This window comes from Capra hircus, chromosome 2, assembly GCF_001704415.2.
Source record: "Capra hircus breed San Clemente chromosome 2, ASM170441v1, whole genome shotgun sequence".
Classification (NCBI taxonomy): Eukaryota; Metazoa; Chordata; class Mammalia; order Artiodactyla; family Bovidae; genus Capra; species Capra hircus.
In genome coordinates this window covers 265,707-281,032 of record NC_030809.1, presented here as the reverse complement: position 1 = coordinate 281,032, position 15,326 = coordinate 265,707, and the positions used below count along the sequence as shown (strand labels likewise).

At 56.5% G+C, this 15,326-nt stretch overlaps 1 protein-coding gene across 1 annotated transcript; it reads left to right on the top strand.

The window, feature by feature from the left end:
- Window positions 2,389-7,153, top strand: RSG1 (REM2 and RAB like small GTPase 1). Its single transcript, XM_018054685.1, has 6 exons — window positions 2,389-2,676; window positions 2,795-2,908; window positions 4,524-4,676; window positions 5,644-5,768; window positions 6,017-6,153; window positions 6,352-7,153. The coding sequence occupies exons 2-6, from the start codon at window positions 2,797-2,799 to the stop codon at window positions 6,614-6,616; spliced, it is 792 nt and encodes a 263-aa protein (XP_017910174.1). The 5' UTR covers window positions 2,389-2,676; window positions 2,795-2,796; the 3' UTR covers window positions 6,617-7,153.

The window sequence follows — 15,326 nt, the reverse complement described above, 5'->3', positions numbered from 1 at the left end:
ATTGGGCCTTTGGGGAGGCAATTAAGGTTAAATGGGGTCATAAGGGTGGGGCCTTAATCCGATATTACTAACGTCCTTACTAAAAGGAGGAGACACCAAGGGTGTGTGTGAACACGAAAGAGGGCTTGTGAGGACGCAGGAAGGAGGCAGCTGCCTGCAAACCAGGAGGAACGTCCTCACCAGACAGCCCTGCTGGTGCCTTGGTTCTGGACTGCGAGCTGCCAGAGCCTGGAGAGAGTTTGTGCTGTGCGTGCCCCCCAGCCTGCAGTGCCCAAGCAGACTGATGCAGAGCCTGGCTTCTAACCGCCCAGCGCTCTTGTTAAAGGTGCGGGCTCACAGACCTGCCCAACCCCCCGAAGCAGACTCTCTAGGGGTCAGGGCCCGAAAATCTGCATTTTGAACAGGCTCCTGATTCAGCTTGCTGCAGTGTCCTCTCCACGAGCTCCTGAGGCCGTGAAGACTGATCCCCCCAACCCTCTGGCCACGAGCCCCTCCGACCTCCAGCCTCCCTGTCTGAGCCCAGGATAACTGCACATCTTATCTGGCCTCCAGGTTAACTAGCCAGCCCACGCGGCTAAGCTGTTACCTCACTCTCCCTGAGCCCTCCACAAGCCAAGTCAGGGCAGGGCTGGCTGCGAAGTCTGGAAACCTAGACATACATCAGGTCTGAGTCTCGTGACTGAGGCTATCCTGGTCCACTGTGAAGACGCCATACAGACGCGCTAGGACCTGCGGAATGGGGAACTGAGCGACCCGGGGGCACAGACAGTGGTTTCCAGCTGCAGAGCCCTGCAGGGGTGGTTATGAGCACGTATTTCTAATGCGCTGTAAGCAAGTTGAAGGCAAGTGCCCCGGCTTACTCATCCTGACCCCACTACCCCCGGGGGCCTGAGAACCCGCCTCAATGATTTGTGGGCTCACGGCCCTCTGGCTGTGTTCAGCTTTGCTAGAAATGTCCCTCCTAGGGACTGGGGTCAAAGTTTTAAACACACAAGACCCAGGGCCTTCCCTGGTGGCCCAGTGGCTAAGACTCTGTCCCAGGGCAGGGGCCCTGGGTTCAATCCCTGGTCAGGGAACTAGGTCCACATGTTTCAACGAAGACCTGCTGCAGTCGAATAAATAAGTAAATAATGAAACACACACACACACACACACACACACACACAAGACCCAGTGCGGCAGACCAGAGCCGTCCTTCAGAGTCCAGCCACCCTGGATTCTGAGTCTAGTATTCCCACTGACCACCTATGTGGTGTAAGTTCAGATAATCCCATTGCCTCTGAGTTTCCTCACCTGTAAAATAAAAGAAGGGTAACAGGATTTCCTATACAAGTTTGTTTATGGAATAACCTCTCTAAAGCACCCACCGTCTGGCACTCAGTCGGCCTTCAATGAAAGTTAATCATCGCGCGTGTGCTCTTTGCGGCCCCGAGGAACGTGGTCCACCAGACTCCTCTGTGCACGGGATTCTCCAGGCAAGAACACTGGAGTGGGCTGCCGTTTCCTTCTCCGGGGATCTTCCTGACCCAGGGATTGAAACTGATTCCCTTGCATTGCATGCAGGTGGCTTCTTTACTGCTGAGCCACCTGGGAAGGCTAATTCATAGACTTTACAAAACAGTGATCTGCCCTACTTGAAGGCATGGCAAGAAGGTACTGGTAAAAAGTGTAGTAGACGGCTTTTCAGTAATGAGCTATTTTGCATACTGTCCAGCTAAGGGGCGTTTACTGAGCACCCGTCTCGGTGACAGGCCTGGTGCCCAGTGTGGGGTCGCTGGGGAGGGGCTCACAGCCCATGAATGGAATGGAATGTCACCTCCAGGAGGGCAGGGACTTCCTGTGGCCATTGCATTCCCAGCAGCTAGAACAAACCGGGCATATAACAGGCGCTCAGTAATTATTTGTTGAATAAGTGACATCAATCAATCAATCAAGAAATGAGTGACTGGAAAGCCTCAGACTCATTTTTAAGGCCTTGAGCAAGTCCCTTGAGCACTCTCAGCAGCTGTTTCCCCATCGGCGTAGCCACAGGGGTTCAGTTCATGTCTAGTTCCTGCCGAGCAAGATCAATAATAATGATATTATTACAACAATAATAAGTAAACGTACTGAACACTGCTAAGGACTTGTCACTGTTGTAAAGAATCCTAGGAGGTAAAAGCATTTTACCTCCACTTTATAGAAGAGGACACCGAGGCGCAAAGAGGCAGAAGCGGGATTTGGTCAAATTTTGGAAGGAAGACCGGGGCTGGAACAGAGCAATGGAGAAGGCCAGACCCGGCCCGGGAGCTCGCGCGGCCGCAGAGACAGACAGACAGACCTGTGCGGCCCCGCGGCCCACCCCGCCCCGCGTCTCCATGACGACGGCCTCCGCGCATGCGCCTCGAGTCCCGGCCCTGAGCGGCGGGACGCGGGGCGGGCCTCCAAAGCGGGCTACACAGGGTCCCCTTGTGCGCTGGGGCCGCCGATGTGAGCGCTAGTGGGCCCCGGAGTTGAGATCGAGGAGGTGGAGAAGAAGCAAGGCCGCATGACCTCCCCGGAGGTGACAAGCGGCTCGGAGGCCGTGCGAACACCGCCTGGGGCGGCGATGGGGTGACCGTCTTGCGCGATCGGCGCGATGAGAGGGAGCCGGGGTATTGCAAGGGGGCTTGGAGGCCAGAAGCTTCAATCGGAACAGTAAGAAGCTGGGGCTCCACGATCGCCCCATCCTCCGGGGGGCGGGGCGCTCCAGGGAGGAACCCGGGTGCAGGCGAAGGCCACAGACCCAGCTTCCCTCTCCGTCCCCCGTGCCCAGCCATGGCCAGGCCGGCCGCCCCGGGCTCGGTGATTGTCCCAGACTGGCACGAGAGCGCCCAGGGCAAGGAGTACCTGGCCTGCGTCCTGCGCAAGAGCCGCCGGCGGGTGTTTGGTGAGCGCCCCCTCCGCTGCCTGTCCCGGGTCCGGGGGGCTCACCTGGGGGAGGGGGCGGGGGAGGGGAGGGGGCGGGAGAGGGGAGGGGGCGAGGGGACCCTCCGCTGCCTGTTCCGGGTCGGGGGGGTCACCTGGGGGAGGGGCGGGGGCAGAGACAGGGCACTGAGGGACGGCTCCACTGCTCTCCCCATCCTTGGGAACCTTAGAAGCCCCATCCTGGGGCCCCCACCCCCAAATCTCCCTAGATCTAATTCCATCATCAGAGCCAGGAACATGGAAACAGACAAAACACTGCCAGGAGCCCCTGTCAGCAGAGAGGCTGTTAAGTGAGCCCTCAGCCGGCGCCAGGCCCTCTGCTGGCCAGTGTACCCTGGACCCAATTCAACCTTCTCAATAGGACTGCAGACTTGTCCAAGCTCCCCTAGTGAGTAAACACAAGCCTCTTCCATATCCTGCTGTCTCCAGGATAAGATACCCCTGTTCCCCAGGAAGAGGCTAATTCATCCAGCTGACAGGCCCGCAGAGGGGCCTGGCGTGGACTGCACTAACCCTAACCCTAACTGAGTCCAGCTTTGGCCAGGAAACACAAACCGCCAGCACGCTTGAGACGGGAGAGTGCGAGGGCAGCCCACACTTTAAGGCTTCCAGGTCCTACACTATGACATCTCATAGTTTATACTTTATTTGTTGTTGCAAGTTTTAAATTAAAAACACTGAGGGCTGCCAGTGGTTAGAGCTCAGTGCTTTCACTGCTGTAGGCCCAGTTCAATCCCTGGTGAGGGAACTAAGACCCTGCAAATTACACGGCTTGGCAAAAAGAAAGAAACACTAAATTCATTAATTAGCTAATTTAAAACATTCATAAAGATCTGAGAGTATTGATTCTAAGGAGCTTATTTGTAATACTTAAGAATACTTTTGCTATTTCTCCATTGAGGAAAGAATTAGGAAAAACCTTGCTTTCACCTATATGTGATATGTGCGATTTGTGATACTACTATTAATGAAAACCATCTCAGGGAATTCCCTGGTGGTCCAGTGCTTAGGACTCAGTTCTTTCACTGCGGGGGCCCGCTTTTAACCCCTGGTAGGGGAATTAATGGAGAAGGCAATGGCACCCCACTCCAGTACTCTTGCCTGGAAAATGCCATGGACGGAGGAGCCTGGTGGGCTGCAGTCCATGGGGTCGCTAAGAGTCGGGCACGACTGAGTGACTTCACTTTCACTTTTCACTTTCACGCATTGGAGAAGGAAAGGGCAACCCACTCCAGTGTTCTTGCCTGGAGAATCCCAGGGACGGCAGAGCCTGGTGGGCTGCCGTCTATGGGGTTGCACAGAGTCAGACACGACTGAAGCGACTTAGCAGCAGCAGCAGGGGAATTAAGATCCCACAAGCCTTGTGGTGCAGCAAAAAATAACAAAAAGCACCTCATACATCAAACTTAAAAAAAGTGTTATTTGGAGTAGGCACTGGCCTGGTTCAGGGAGCACTGGGGTTCCAGCAGAGCTTCTCCTCCGGGGATGCTGCTTGTATGGTAGGCCTCTGTCACGGGTACTGTATAGAGAAGGGCTGGTTGGCCCCCTGACCCCACCCGGCTCTCGCCTTGCCTCAGGGCTGCTCGAGCGGCCGGTGTTTCCCCCGCCTGTGGCCATCGACACTGCCAGCTACAAGATCTTCGTGTCTGGGAAGAGTGGCGTGGGCAAGACAGCACTGGTGGCCAAGCTGGCTGGCCTGGAGGTGCCCGTGGTGCACCACGAGACCACTGGTGAGTTCCTCCTAGGAGGCCTTCCCTGGGGAAGAGAAAAGACTCACCCTGGACCACATGAGCCGGAACCTGTAACCAGCCCCACCTGTTACTCTGCAACCCCGGAAAGCCTCTGCACCTCTCTGAGCCTACATGAGCGCCTCTGTCCAACCCCTTGGGACTGTAGTGGGGTCAGTACTAGAGTGGGCTTCCCCTGTGGCTCAGACGGTAAAGAGTCTGCCTGCAATGCGGGAGACCTGGTTCGATCCCTGGGGTGGGAAGATCCCCTGGAGGAGGGCATGCCAACCCACCCCACTATTCTTGCCTGGAGAATCCCATGGACAGAGGAGCTTGGCAGGCTACAGTTCGTAGGGTTGTAGAGTCCGGCATGACTGCAGCAACTTAGCATGCACGTGCATAAGAGGGAAACTATTGGGTTGGCCGCAAAGTTCATTTGAATTTTCTGCACCTCCTTATGGCAAATGAAAGTTGCTCAGTCATGTCCTACTCTTTGCGACCCCATGGACTATTCCATGGAGTTCTCCAGGCCAGAATACTGGAGTGGGTACTCATTCCCTTCTCCAGGGGATCTTCCCAAACCAGGGATCGAACCCAGCTCTCCCGCATTGCATGCAGATTCTTCACCAGCCACAAGGGAAGCCTAAGAATATAGGAGTGGGCAGCCTATCCCTTCTCCAGGGGATCTCCCCAACCGAGGGATCGAACCAGGGTCTCCTGCATTGCAGGCGGATTTTTTTTTACCAGCTGAGCTACCCGGGAAGCCCCGAAAGGAACTTTTTGGCCGATGCAGTGCTTCCTCATGGTTATGGCTAGGGCTGCATCTCCCTGGTAGCCTGGAGGTTCCTGGGGCAGGAATTCTCCCGTCAGGGACTGTGCCTTCCCCATCAGACTGAGGACTTTCTTCTCTGCCCCCTCCTCCCCTCCACCGCCGTCTCTCCCATGCCGCTGGACCCACCCGGGCCCCCAGGCATCCAGACCACCGTGGTGTTTTGGCCCGCCAAGCTGCAGGCCAGCGACCGCGTCGTCATGTTCCGCTTCGAGTTCTGGGACTGCGGGGAGTCTGCGCTCAAAAAGTTCGAGCACATGCTGCCGGTGAGCGGGCCGGGGGGCGGCCCGGGGGCCTGGGCATCTGAGCCGGGCCTGCGCGGTCTGCAGGCACCAGGGGCAGGCGCGAGGGCCTGAGGACGCTGGCCCAGCCCCGGGAGCAGCAGCTGCCGCACCGGGCCTCATTCTCCCTGGCTGTGAACAGACGGGCGGTGGGAAGACTTCTCGGGGCCGACAGCTTCTGGTCCCAAGGTGACGACCTCGCAGCAGCCTCTCACCGGCCTCCCTCTCCCCAGGCTTGCAAGGAGAACGCAGACGCGTTCCTCTTCCTCTTCTCCTTCACTGACCGGGCCTCCTTTGAAGACCTCCCTGGACAGCTGGCACGAGTAGCCGGCGAGGCCCCTGGAGTGGTCAGGATGGTCATCGGCTCCAAGTATCCTCTGGGGGCCCCAGCGCGGAGCGGGGGTCCGGCAGCCTGCCTGTGCCACGCGGTGGGGTCCAGCTCCGCGGGCTCCCTAGAGGCCGCACCAGGGCCTCCCGCAGACCGGGGTGCGGGGGCGAGGGACGGGGAGGAGGCTGGCTTTGACCGGGAGGCCGAGGCGCGCAGACAGGCTCCTTGACCCGCCTCCAGATTCGACCAGTACGTGCACACGGACGTGCCCGAGCGGGACCTCGCGGCCTTCCGGCAGGCCTGGCCGCTGCCCCTGCTGCGGGTGAAGAGCGTGCCGGGGCGGCGGCTGGCGGACGGACGCACGCTGGACGGCCGGGCCGGTCTGGCCGACGTCGCCCACGTGCTCAACGGCCTGGCGGAGCAGCTGTGGCACCAGGACCAGGTGGCAGCTGGCCTGCTCCCCGCCCCAGAGGCCTGCCCCAGCCCAGGGGTGATGGGCTCGTGAGCGGGCACGCCCTACCCGCGGGGGACCCGGAGCAGGACCCGGGCCCCGGGCTGGGGCAGAAATGCGGACCTTCCCCCAGGACGGGCCAGGGGGCCTGCCAGGGAGGGTGGAGGCCCGGGATGGCCCTTTCTTCGTGGAGCTCAGCGCAGGGAGGCGGACACACGGCCCTTCAGGGCAGCGGTCTGAGGGCCCCTGGGCGCCCCCCGGCCTCCTCTCTCGCCCCGGGCGCCGGACTTCTGGAAACCGAGGCCCTGTACGGGCAGGGCGCGAGGGCGCAAGTGTCTCCTCCCGCCCCGCCTGCAGCGTCTCAGGGTGACGGGAGCGGGTGCCTCAGCTGGGCCCCGGATCTCCAGCGCCTCCAGCCAGGAGCCGGGCTGGGGTGAGGTGACGCCGTCTGCGGTCCCAGATAAGCCCTGCGCTCTCGGTGGCTTCGCTTCACAGATGTTTCTCCTTCCCGTGTCTCACCTCCCGTGGAGGTGGAGGTGCGTGTGGGGCCCGCTCCGAACACGCATTCAGAGACCCGGGCCTGAGATCCTCGCTGAGCTTCCTCCCGGTTTGTCCCGCGCCACCAACACCTCGTCAGCAGAGGGCGCACGCGCAGTGGCAGGCCGCCCGCAGGCCTCTGTGCCCGGCCTAGGGCTGGCGCAGCCGCGGGCCTCAGTCCTGCCCGCCGTTCATTGGCTGAAGCCTAGTCACATGGCCTCGGGGAGACGCGGGGGCGGCTGGGAAACGGAGTCCACCCGTGCGTCCTCAAGCTCGGCACGCTCCTTTTCGTTCTGGCTGCCCTGGGTCTTCGCTGTGGCTTGCGGACTTCTCTGGCTGCGGTGTGCGGGTTGGCTGCCCTGCGGCACATGGGGTCTCGGTTCCCTGACCCGAGATCAAACCTGAGTCCCCTGCGCTAGCCAGAGACGAGAATGCAGGCTCAAGTTCGCGGTAGGGGGGTAGGGAGCAGGTGCCTACCAGCGGCCTTTAGAATTTCTCTCCCTAATTGGTCCATAGATGGGCCCCTGGGCACAGGGCTGGCCTGAGTCTGACCCAGCTGGAAGGGTGCTGGATGGCCAGGCAGCCCGCGGCCCCTCTGAGGTCCCTCTCAAGAGGGCTGCTCGGCACACTGCACACTCACAGGCGTGGCCACCCGGACCACGTGGACTCTCAGGCCCACACACACCTCACTAGATGCTGCCCCCTCCGCCCTGGCGCACAGCAGGCCCCTAAGCACTGCTTGCCAGTCTGTCCACCCTGGGCACTGCCTGCAGGCTTGTCAACACTTCCCAGGCCCTAACGCGTTGATTTTAGCACCTTCTTACCCCTGACTCAGCTTCAGAGCTGAGACTGGAGCTTATCCCGCGCCCCAGGGCAGGGATGTCCCCGGGCGGACCCAAGCCTTGCAGCCTGCACAGCCCACAGGCCAGCACCTGCTCCTGGGTCATAGCGTGTCCCACTGCGGCCTTCAGCCCCGCTATGGCCCATTTGTCTATGTTCTTGGTTCCAGTAGACTCTACCCAGCAAGCAGTATAAGGTAGGACCCCGCGAAGGTGGCCTCTGGAGGTGAGTGTGACCTTGCAGCCACAGATACCCGTGGTGGGGGCAGCAGCTACCCTGCATCCCAGCCTGTTATCTCTTCAGCATCCTTCTTGGGCGCCAGCTCAGCCAAGAGCAGAGGCTGCTCTGGAGAAGCAACACTTATGCTCCCCACCGCGGGGCAGGGCGCTGGTCCAGTCAGAGTTGGCAGTTCCCATCTCTCTGGGTGAGAACAAAGCGGAGACCACAGCAGGGCTGGGGCTTGAGCAGGCCACCTGCCGTCCCAGCCGCTCTCTCAGCCCCTCCAAGCCCAGGCCCCGGGCCGCTGGAGCGCCTGTGAACCCGCCTGCCAGTGCGGGAGATGCAAGAGGCGCAGGCTTGACCCCTGGGTCGGGGAGATCCCCCTGAAGATCCCCCTGGACCTGGAAATGGCAACCCACCCCGGTGACTGCCCCATTTTGGTGCCAGAAATTCCAACATTAGGTCAAACCTCACAACAGCACAAAGCCAGATGTCCTGTTGCTCCTTCTGTGGGCCCTGCGGCAGCCTGAGGGAAGGGTGGTGCCTCAGGCTAGCTCAGGGCTGAGCCCTGACTACAGGGAACCTCGGGAAGAGCGTGGTCGTGTCTGCCCCCCGGGGCCCCGAGCCCAGACACACGAGGGCTCTGGCGGGCAGCTGGCGGGAGGAGGCACTGCTCTCTCCAGGGCTGGGGTGGGGGCGTCTGTGTGCTGCAGCCCACCCTGGCGCTGTTTGTCAAGACCCCCAGACGGCTCCTCCTCCCTCCCCGGCCCCCTTCCCTGGAGATGGGGAATGCTCTGAACTGAATGGTTTGTTGTTCAGTTACTCAGGCGTGTCCAACTCTGTGCGACCTCAAAGAGTCGCCAGGCTTCCCTGTCCTTCACCATCTCCCGCAGTTGCTCAAGCTCATGCCCATTGACTCGAGGATGCCATCACGACTGGCATGAGTGGTTATGCCCCCAGGTTTATACACTTAAGTCCTAATCCACAGTGTGATGGCGTTAGGGGCTTTGGGGAGGGGATTTGGTCATGAGGGGTCTTTCCTGGTGGGCAAGCAGTAAAGAATCTGCCTGCAATGCAGGAGACCCAGGTTCGATCCCCGGGTCGGGAAGATCCCCTGGAGAAGGGTAGGCTACCCACTCCAGTGTTCAGGCCTGGAGAATCCCGTGGACAGAGGACGCGTGTGTCCATGGGGTCACAAAGAGGCAGACACAACTGACTCACTTTCACTTCCACTTTCTCATTGTAAGGACGGAGCCTCACGAACGGGATCAGTGCTCTTATGAAAGAGACCGCGGAGAGCCCCTGGACTCTTCCAGCGTCTAAGGACGCAGGGAAAGAGTGCTGACTGGACGAGGCGCAGGGCCCTCTTCAGAGCTGGATGGTGGTGATGCCGTGCTCTTGGACTCCCAGCCTCCAGTGCGAAATGCATGCCTGCTGTTTATAAGCCACCTAGTTTGTGGGTGTGTCACAGAAGTCCAGTGGACCAAGGGCGGGATGCTGAGCCCGGCGTTCCTCCGAGGCTGCGGAGCCGCCCTGACGCTCTTAGCTGTGCCCCTTCCCCCCGGGCTGTCCCCCCACCCTCCAGTGGTGTCTGCTGGGCCCTGCCCCTCAGGATCCCACCTGGTCCTGCCCTTCCAGCCGGAAGCCTGGGGCTGCCTGCAGGAGGGAGGATGCAACACTGCCAAGCCTGGCCTTGTAGACAACGTGGAGCCCCCGGCAAGGTGCCTGGTCCTGGGGTGAGGAAGGGGAGGAGGGGGCCAGACCTGCAGAGAGTCACAGGTGAGTCCACACGGGCGGCTTCTGGGTCCTGCCCTGGGTCTCCTTACCCCCTAGGCACCCTGGTGGCAGCTGTGACCCCACCCCACCCCATCCTCCTCCCCTTGCCATGGAACAGACTGGGGGGCACAGTGCCCAGAGGGAGGCATGGTGTTCAAGGCCCAGGACAAGTTAGAGTTGTACCTGGAGGCAAATCACCAGAGTCCACACTGGGCGTAGGGGGGTGCTAGTGGTGCCTGCCTGCCAACACAGGAGACCCAGGAGATGCGGGCTCGATCCCTGGGCGGGGAAGAGTCCCTGGAGGAGGGCACTGCACCCCCTGCAGTACTCTTGCCTGGAGAATCCCATGGACAGAGGAGCCTGGCGGGCTGCAGTCCGTGGGATCACAAAGAGTCAGATACGACTGAAGGGACTTGGCAGGCGTGCATGCAAGGGGGTGTTAGGGGGACCCCTCCCTCCCTGTGACCTCACACCCAGAGGCTGGGACAGTGGGTGCAAAGTGAAGGCGAGAGCTGGTGTTCAGTTCTATTCTAGATGGAAGGTGTGCTTCCTAGGAGCAAAGAAAGCTGACAGAGGCTCGGGATGGTGACCCAGAGGGAAGGTGAAAACGGTGACTTTGAATCCTTCACTTTACTTCTGTGTTCATCTGTAAAATGGAGAAAACAATAGCTCCCCCTCACTTAACCTCTGAGTTGCAACAAGTAAATGTGGGTAAAACGCTGGGCCAGGCCCTGAACAAAGGGCCCAGCAAATGCTTGCTGCTCTTTGTCAGCGTTCTTCCTTATGTATTGGTGACGTTTCTGGGGAGGGACAGCAAGTGCAGGAGACGCAGAAGGGGCCCTGAAGGCGCCTCACCTTCAGCTGGGAGCAGGGGCGGAGGGGGCCCAGCTAGGCTGTGGGGGAGCTTCCAGCCCTGTTCCTGTCCCGGGGTCCTCTCCCCCCAGTCCTGTTGCACCGGGGACAGTGACACAGCAGAGGATGAGAACCCGGGGAACTTGGAGTGCTGAGCCTCCCCGGCACCATTTGCGCCGGACTCCAGCGGCAGCTTTTTATCCAGGACTGGATGATCAAAATCCGTGAGGCTGGGGCCAGGCAGGACTCTTACCTGCTTCCCCTGAGCGGCGGGAGTAGCCAAGAGGTAAGAGAGGTCTTACCTCCTCGAGGAATCCTGCCCTTTTCTTGCAATGAGTTCCTCCTTCTAACTAGCCCCCGTCGCTGTGGTGGGTGCAAACTGTGTCCTTTAATTTGGGCCTTGATCGTGCTTAGTCGTGTGGTCGTGTCTGACTCTTTGCAGCCCTATGGATTGTAGCCTACCAGGCTCCTTTGTCCATGGAATTTTCCAGGCAAAAGTACTGGAGTTGGTCGCCATATCCTTCTCCAGAAGATCTTCCTGACATAGGAATCAAACTCGTGTCTCCTGCCCTGCACGCGGATTCTTTACCTGCTGACCCATCGTCATGCTTAATTTGGGCCTTCAGTTCAGTTCAGTCGCTCAGTCGTGTCCGACTGTTTGCGACCCCATGAATCGCAGCACGCCAGGCCTCCCTGTCCATCACCATCTCCCAGAGTTCACTCAGACTCACGTCCATTGAGTCAGTGATGCCATCCAGCCACCTCATCCTCTGTCGTCCCCTTCTCCTCCTGCCCCCAATCCCTCCCAGCATCAAAGTCCTTTCCAATTAGTCAACTCTTCCCATGAGATGGCCAAAGTATTGGGGTTTCAGCTTTAGCATCATTCCTTCCAAAGAACATCCAGGGCTGATCCCCTTCAGAATGGACTGGTTGGATCTCCTTGCAGTCCAAGGGACTCTCAAGAGTCTTCTCCAACACCACAGTTCAAACGCATCAATTCTTTGGTGCTCAGCCTTCTTCATAGTCCAACTCCCACATCCATACATGACCACAGGAAAAACCATAGCCTTGACTAGACGGACCTTAGTCGGCAAAGTAATGTCTGCTTTTGAATATACTATCTAGGTTGGTCATAACTTTTCTTCCAAGGAGTAAGCGTCTTTTAATTTCATGGCTGCAGTCACCATCTGCAGTGATTTTGGAGCCCCCCCAAAAAAAGTCTGACACTGTTTCCACTGTTTCCCCATCTATTCCCATGAAGTGATGGGACCGGATGCCATGATCTCCGTTTTCCGAATGTTGAGCTTTAAGCCAACTTTTTCACTCTCCTTGTTCACTTTCATCAAGAGGCTTTTTAGCTCCTCTTCACTCTCTGCCATAAGGGTGGTGTCATCTGCATATCTGAGGTTATTGATATTTCTCCTGGCAATCTTGATTCCAGCTTGTGTTTCTTCCAGTCCAGTGTTCCTCATGATGTACTCTGCATATAAGTCAAATAAGCAGGGTGACAATATACAGCCTTGACGTACTGCTTTTCCTATTTGGAACCAGTCTGTTGTTCCATGTCCAGTTCTGACTGTTGCTTCCTGACCTGCATACAGATTTCTCAAGAGGCAGGTTAGGTGGTCTGGTATTCCCATCTCTTTCAGAATTTTCCACAGTTTATTGTGATCCACACAGTCAAAGGGTTTGGCATAGTCAATAAAGCAGAAATAGATGTTTTTCTGGAACTCTCTTGCTTTTTCCATGATCCAGCGGATGTCGGCAATTTGATCTCTGGTTCCTCTGCTTTTTCTAAAACCAGCTTGAACATCAGGGAGTTCACGTATTGCTGAAGCCTGGCTTGGAGAATTTTGAGCATTACTTTACTAGCGTGTGAGATGAGTGCAACTGTTTGGTAGTTTGAGCATTCTTTGGCATTGCCTTTCTTTGGGATTGGAATGAAAACTGACCTTTTCCAGTCCTGTGGCCACTGCTGAGTTTTCCAAATTTGCTGGCATATTGAGTGCAGCACTTTCACAGCATCATCTTTCAGGATTTGAAACAGCTCTACTGGAATTCCATCACCTCCACTAGCTTTGTTCATAGTGATGCTTTCTAAGGCCCACTTGACTTCACATTCTAAGATGTCTGGCTCTAGATGAGTGATCACACCATTGTGATTATCCGGGTGGTGAAGATCTTTTTTGTACAGTTCTTCTGTGTATTCTTGCCACCTCTTCTTAATATCTTCTGCTTCTGTTAGGTCCATACCATTACTGTCCTTTATCGAGCCCACCTGTGCATGAAATGTTCCCTTGATATCTCTAATTTTCTTGAAGAGATCTCTAGTCTTTCCCATTCTGTTCTTTTCCTCTATTTCTTTGCATTGATCGCTGAAGAAGGCTTTCTTATCTCTTCTTGCTATTCTCTGGAACTCTGCATTCAGATGCTTATATCTTTCCTTTTCTCCTTGGCTTTTCACCTCTCTTCTTTTCACAGCTATTTGTAAGGCTTCCCCAGACAGCCATTTTGTGTTTTTGCATTTCTTTTCCATGGGGATGGTCTTAATCCTTGTCTCCTGTACAATGTCATGAGCCTCCGCCCATAGTTCATCAGGCACTCTATCTATGAGATCTAGGCCCTTAAATCTATTTCTCACTTCTACTGTATAATCATAAGGGATTTGATTTAGGTCATACCTGAATGGTCTAGCGGTTTTCCCTACTTTCTTCAATTTGAGTCTGAATCTGGCAATAAGGAGTTCATGATCTGAGCCACAGTCAGCTCCTGGTCTTGTTTTTGTTGACTGTATAGAGCTTCTCCATCTTTGGCTGCAGAGAATATAATCAATCTGATTTCAGTGTTGACCATCTGGTGATGTCCATGTGTAGAGTCTTCTCTTGTGTTGTTGGAAGAGGGTGTTTGCTATGACCAGTGCATTTTCTTGGCAAAACTCTATTAGTCTTTGCCCTGCTTCATTCCGCATTCCAAGGCCAAATTTGCCTGTTACTCCAGGTGTTTCTTGACTTCCTACTTTTTCATTCCAGTCCCCTATAATGAAAAGGACATCTTTTTTGTTGCAAGAGGTTGCAAGAGGGCATCAGAGGGCAGACACACTGAAGCCATACTTCCAGAAAACTAGCCATTCTAATCACACTAGGACCACAGCCTTGTCTAACTCAATGAAACTAAGCCTCGCCCTGAGGGGCCACCCAAGACGGGCGGGTCATGGTGGAGAGATCTGACAGAATGTGGTCCACTGGAGAAGGGAATGGCAAACCACCTCAGTGTTCTTGCCTTGAGAACCCCATGAACAGTATGAAAAGGCAAAATGGTAGGATACTGAAAGAGGTACTCCCCAGGTCAGTAGGTGCCCAATATGCTACTGGAGATCAGTAGAGAAATAACTCCAGAAATAATGAAGGGATGGAGCCAAAGCAAAAACAATACCCAGCTATGAATGTGACTGGTGATAGAAGCAAGGTCTGATATTGCATAGGAACCTGGAATGTCAGGTCCATGAATCAAGGCAAATTGGAAGTGGTCAAACAGGAGATGGCAAGAGTGAACGTCGACATTCTAGGAATCAGTGAACTAAAATGGACTGGAATGGGTGAATTTAACTCAGATGACCATTATATCTACTACTATGGGCAGGAATCCCTCAGAAGACATGGAGTAGCCATCATGGTCAACAAAGGAGTCAGAAATGCAGTACTTGGACGCAATCTCAAAAACGACAGAATGATCTCTGTTCGTCTCCAAGGCAAACCATTCAATATCACGGTAATCCAAGCCTATGCCCCAACCAGTAACGCTGAAGAAGCTGAAGTTGAACGGTTCTATGAAGACCTACAAGACCTTTTAGAACTAACACCCAAAGAGATGTCCTTTTCATTATAGGGGACTGGAATTTGGGCCTTAGGGGGACTGATAAATGCAGCCCCCAGCTCTCCGCCCAGGGTGGAGTGAGGATAGGGTGGGGCACCCCGTCCCTAACCGCCCTCCTGCCGCCGTGATGGGAGGGACTGCGCACTCGGGTGGTAGAAGCCGCGATACCGATACTGGCGGCCCACTGAGTGGCAGTGACTCCTGCAGCGGCGCTGGTAAGTTCCAGCACAAGCTGCACGCAGCCAGGCTCCTGGAGGAGGTAGGCGCCGCAGGGACGGGTGCGTGGACTCACCTAACCAGCCCTCTGACATGTGCAAGGGAGTTAAGCACCTCATCTATAAAATGGGCTTTACCGTAGTGTCAGCCCCCTAGAGAGGCTGTGGTGGTTAAATGGGCGTGTGTGTAAAGCGCTCCACCCTGGCGGGCACACTGGAGGAGCCCAAAGAACAGAACAGGCAGTCACTGCTGTATGACGGTGGCCTACTCAGCGTTCATATCCACGTTCCCCCTCGCTTGAATTTCAAACGAGGAAATGCAAGTCAAAGCGATTTTTGAAGGCGGCTTGGGCTCCAAAATCACTGCGGACGGTGACCACAGCCATGAAATTAGACGATGCTTGCTCCTTGGAAGAAAAGCTATGACCAATCTAGACAGCATATTAAATAGC

Coding starts and splice junctions, on each gene's coding strand:
- RSG1 (XM_018054685.1), top strand. CDS start 2,797: ATGGCCAGGCCGGCCGCCCCGGGCTCGGTGATTGTCCCAGACTGGCAC. Junction 4,677..5,643: donor GGTGCACCACGAGACCACTG/GTGAGTTCCTCC, acceptor CCGGGCCCCCAG/GCATCCAGACCACCGTGGTG. Junction 6,154..6,351: donor AGGATGGTCATCGGCTCCAA/GTATCCTCTGGG, acceptor ACCCGCCTCCAG/ATTCGACCAGTACGTGCACA.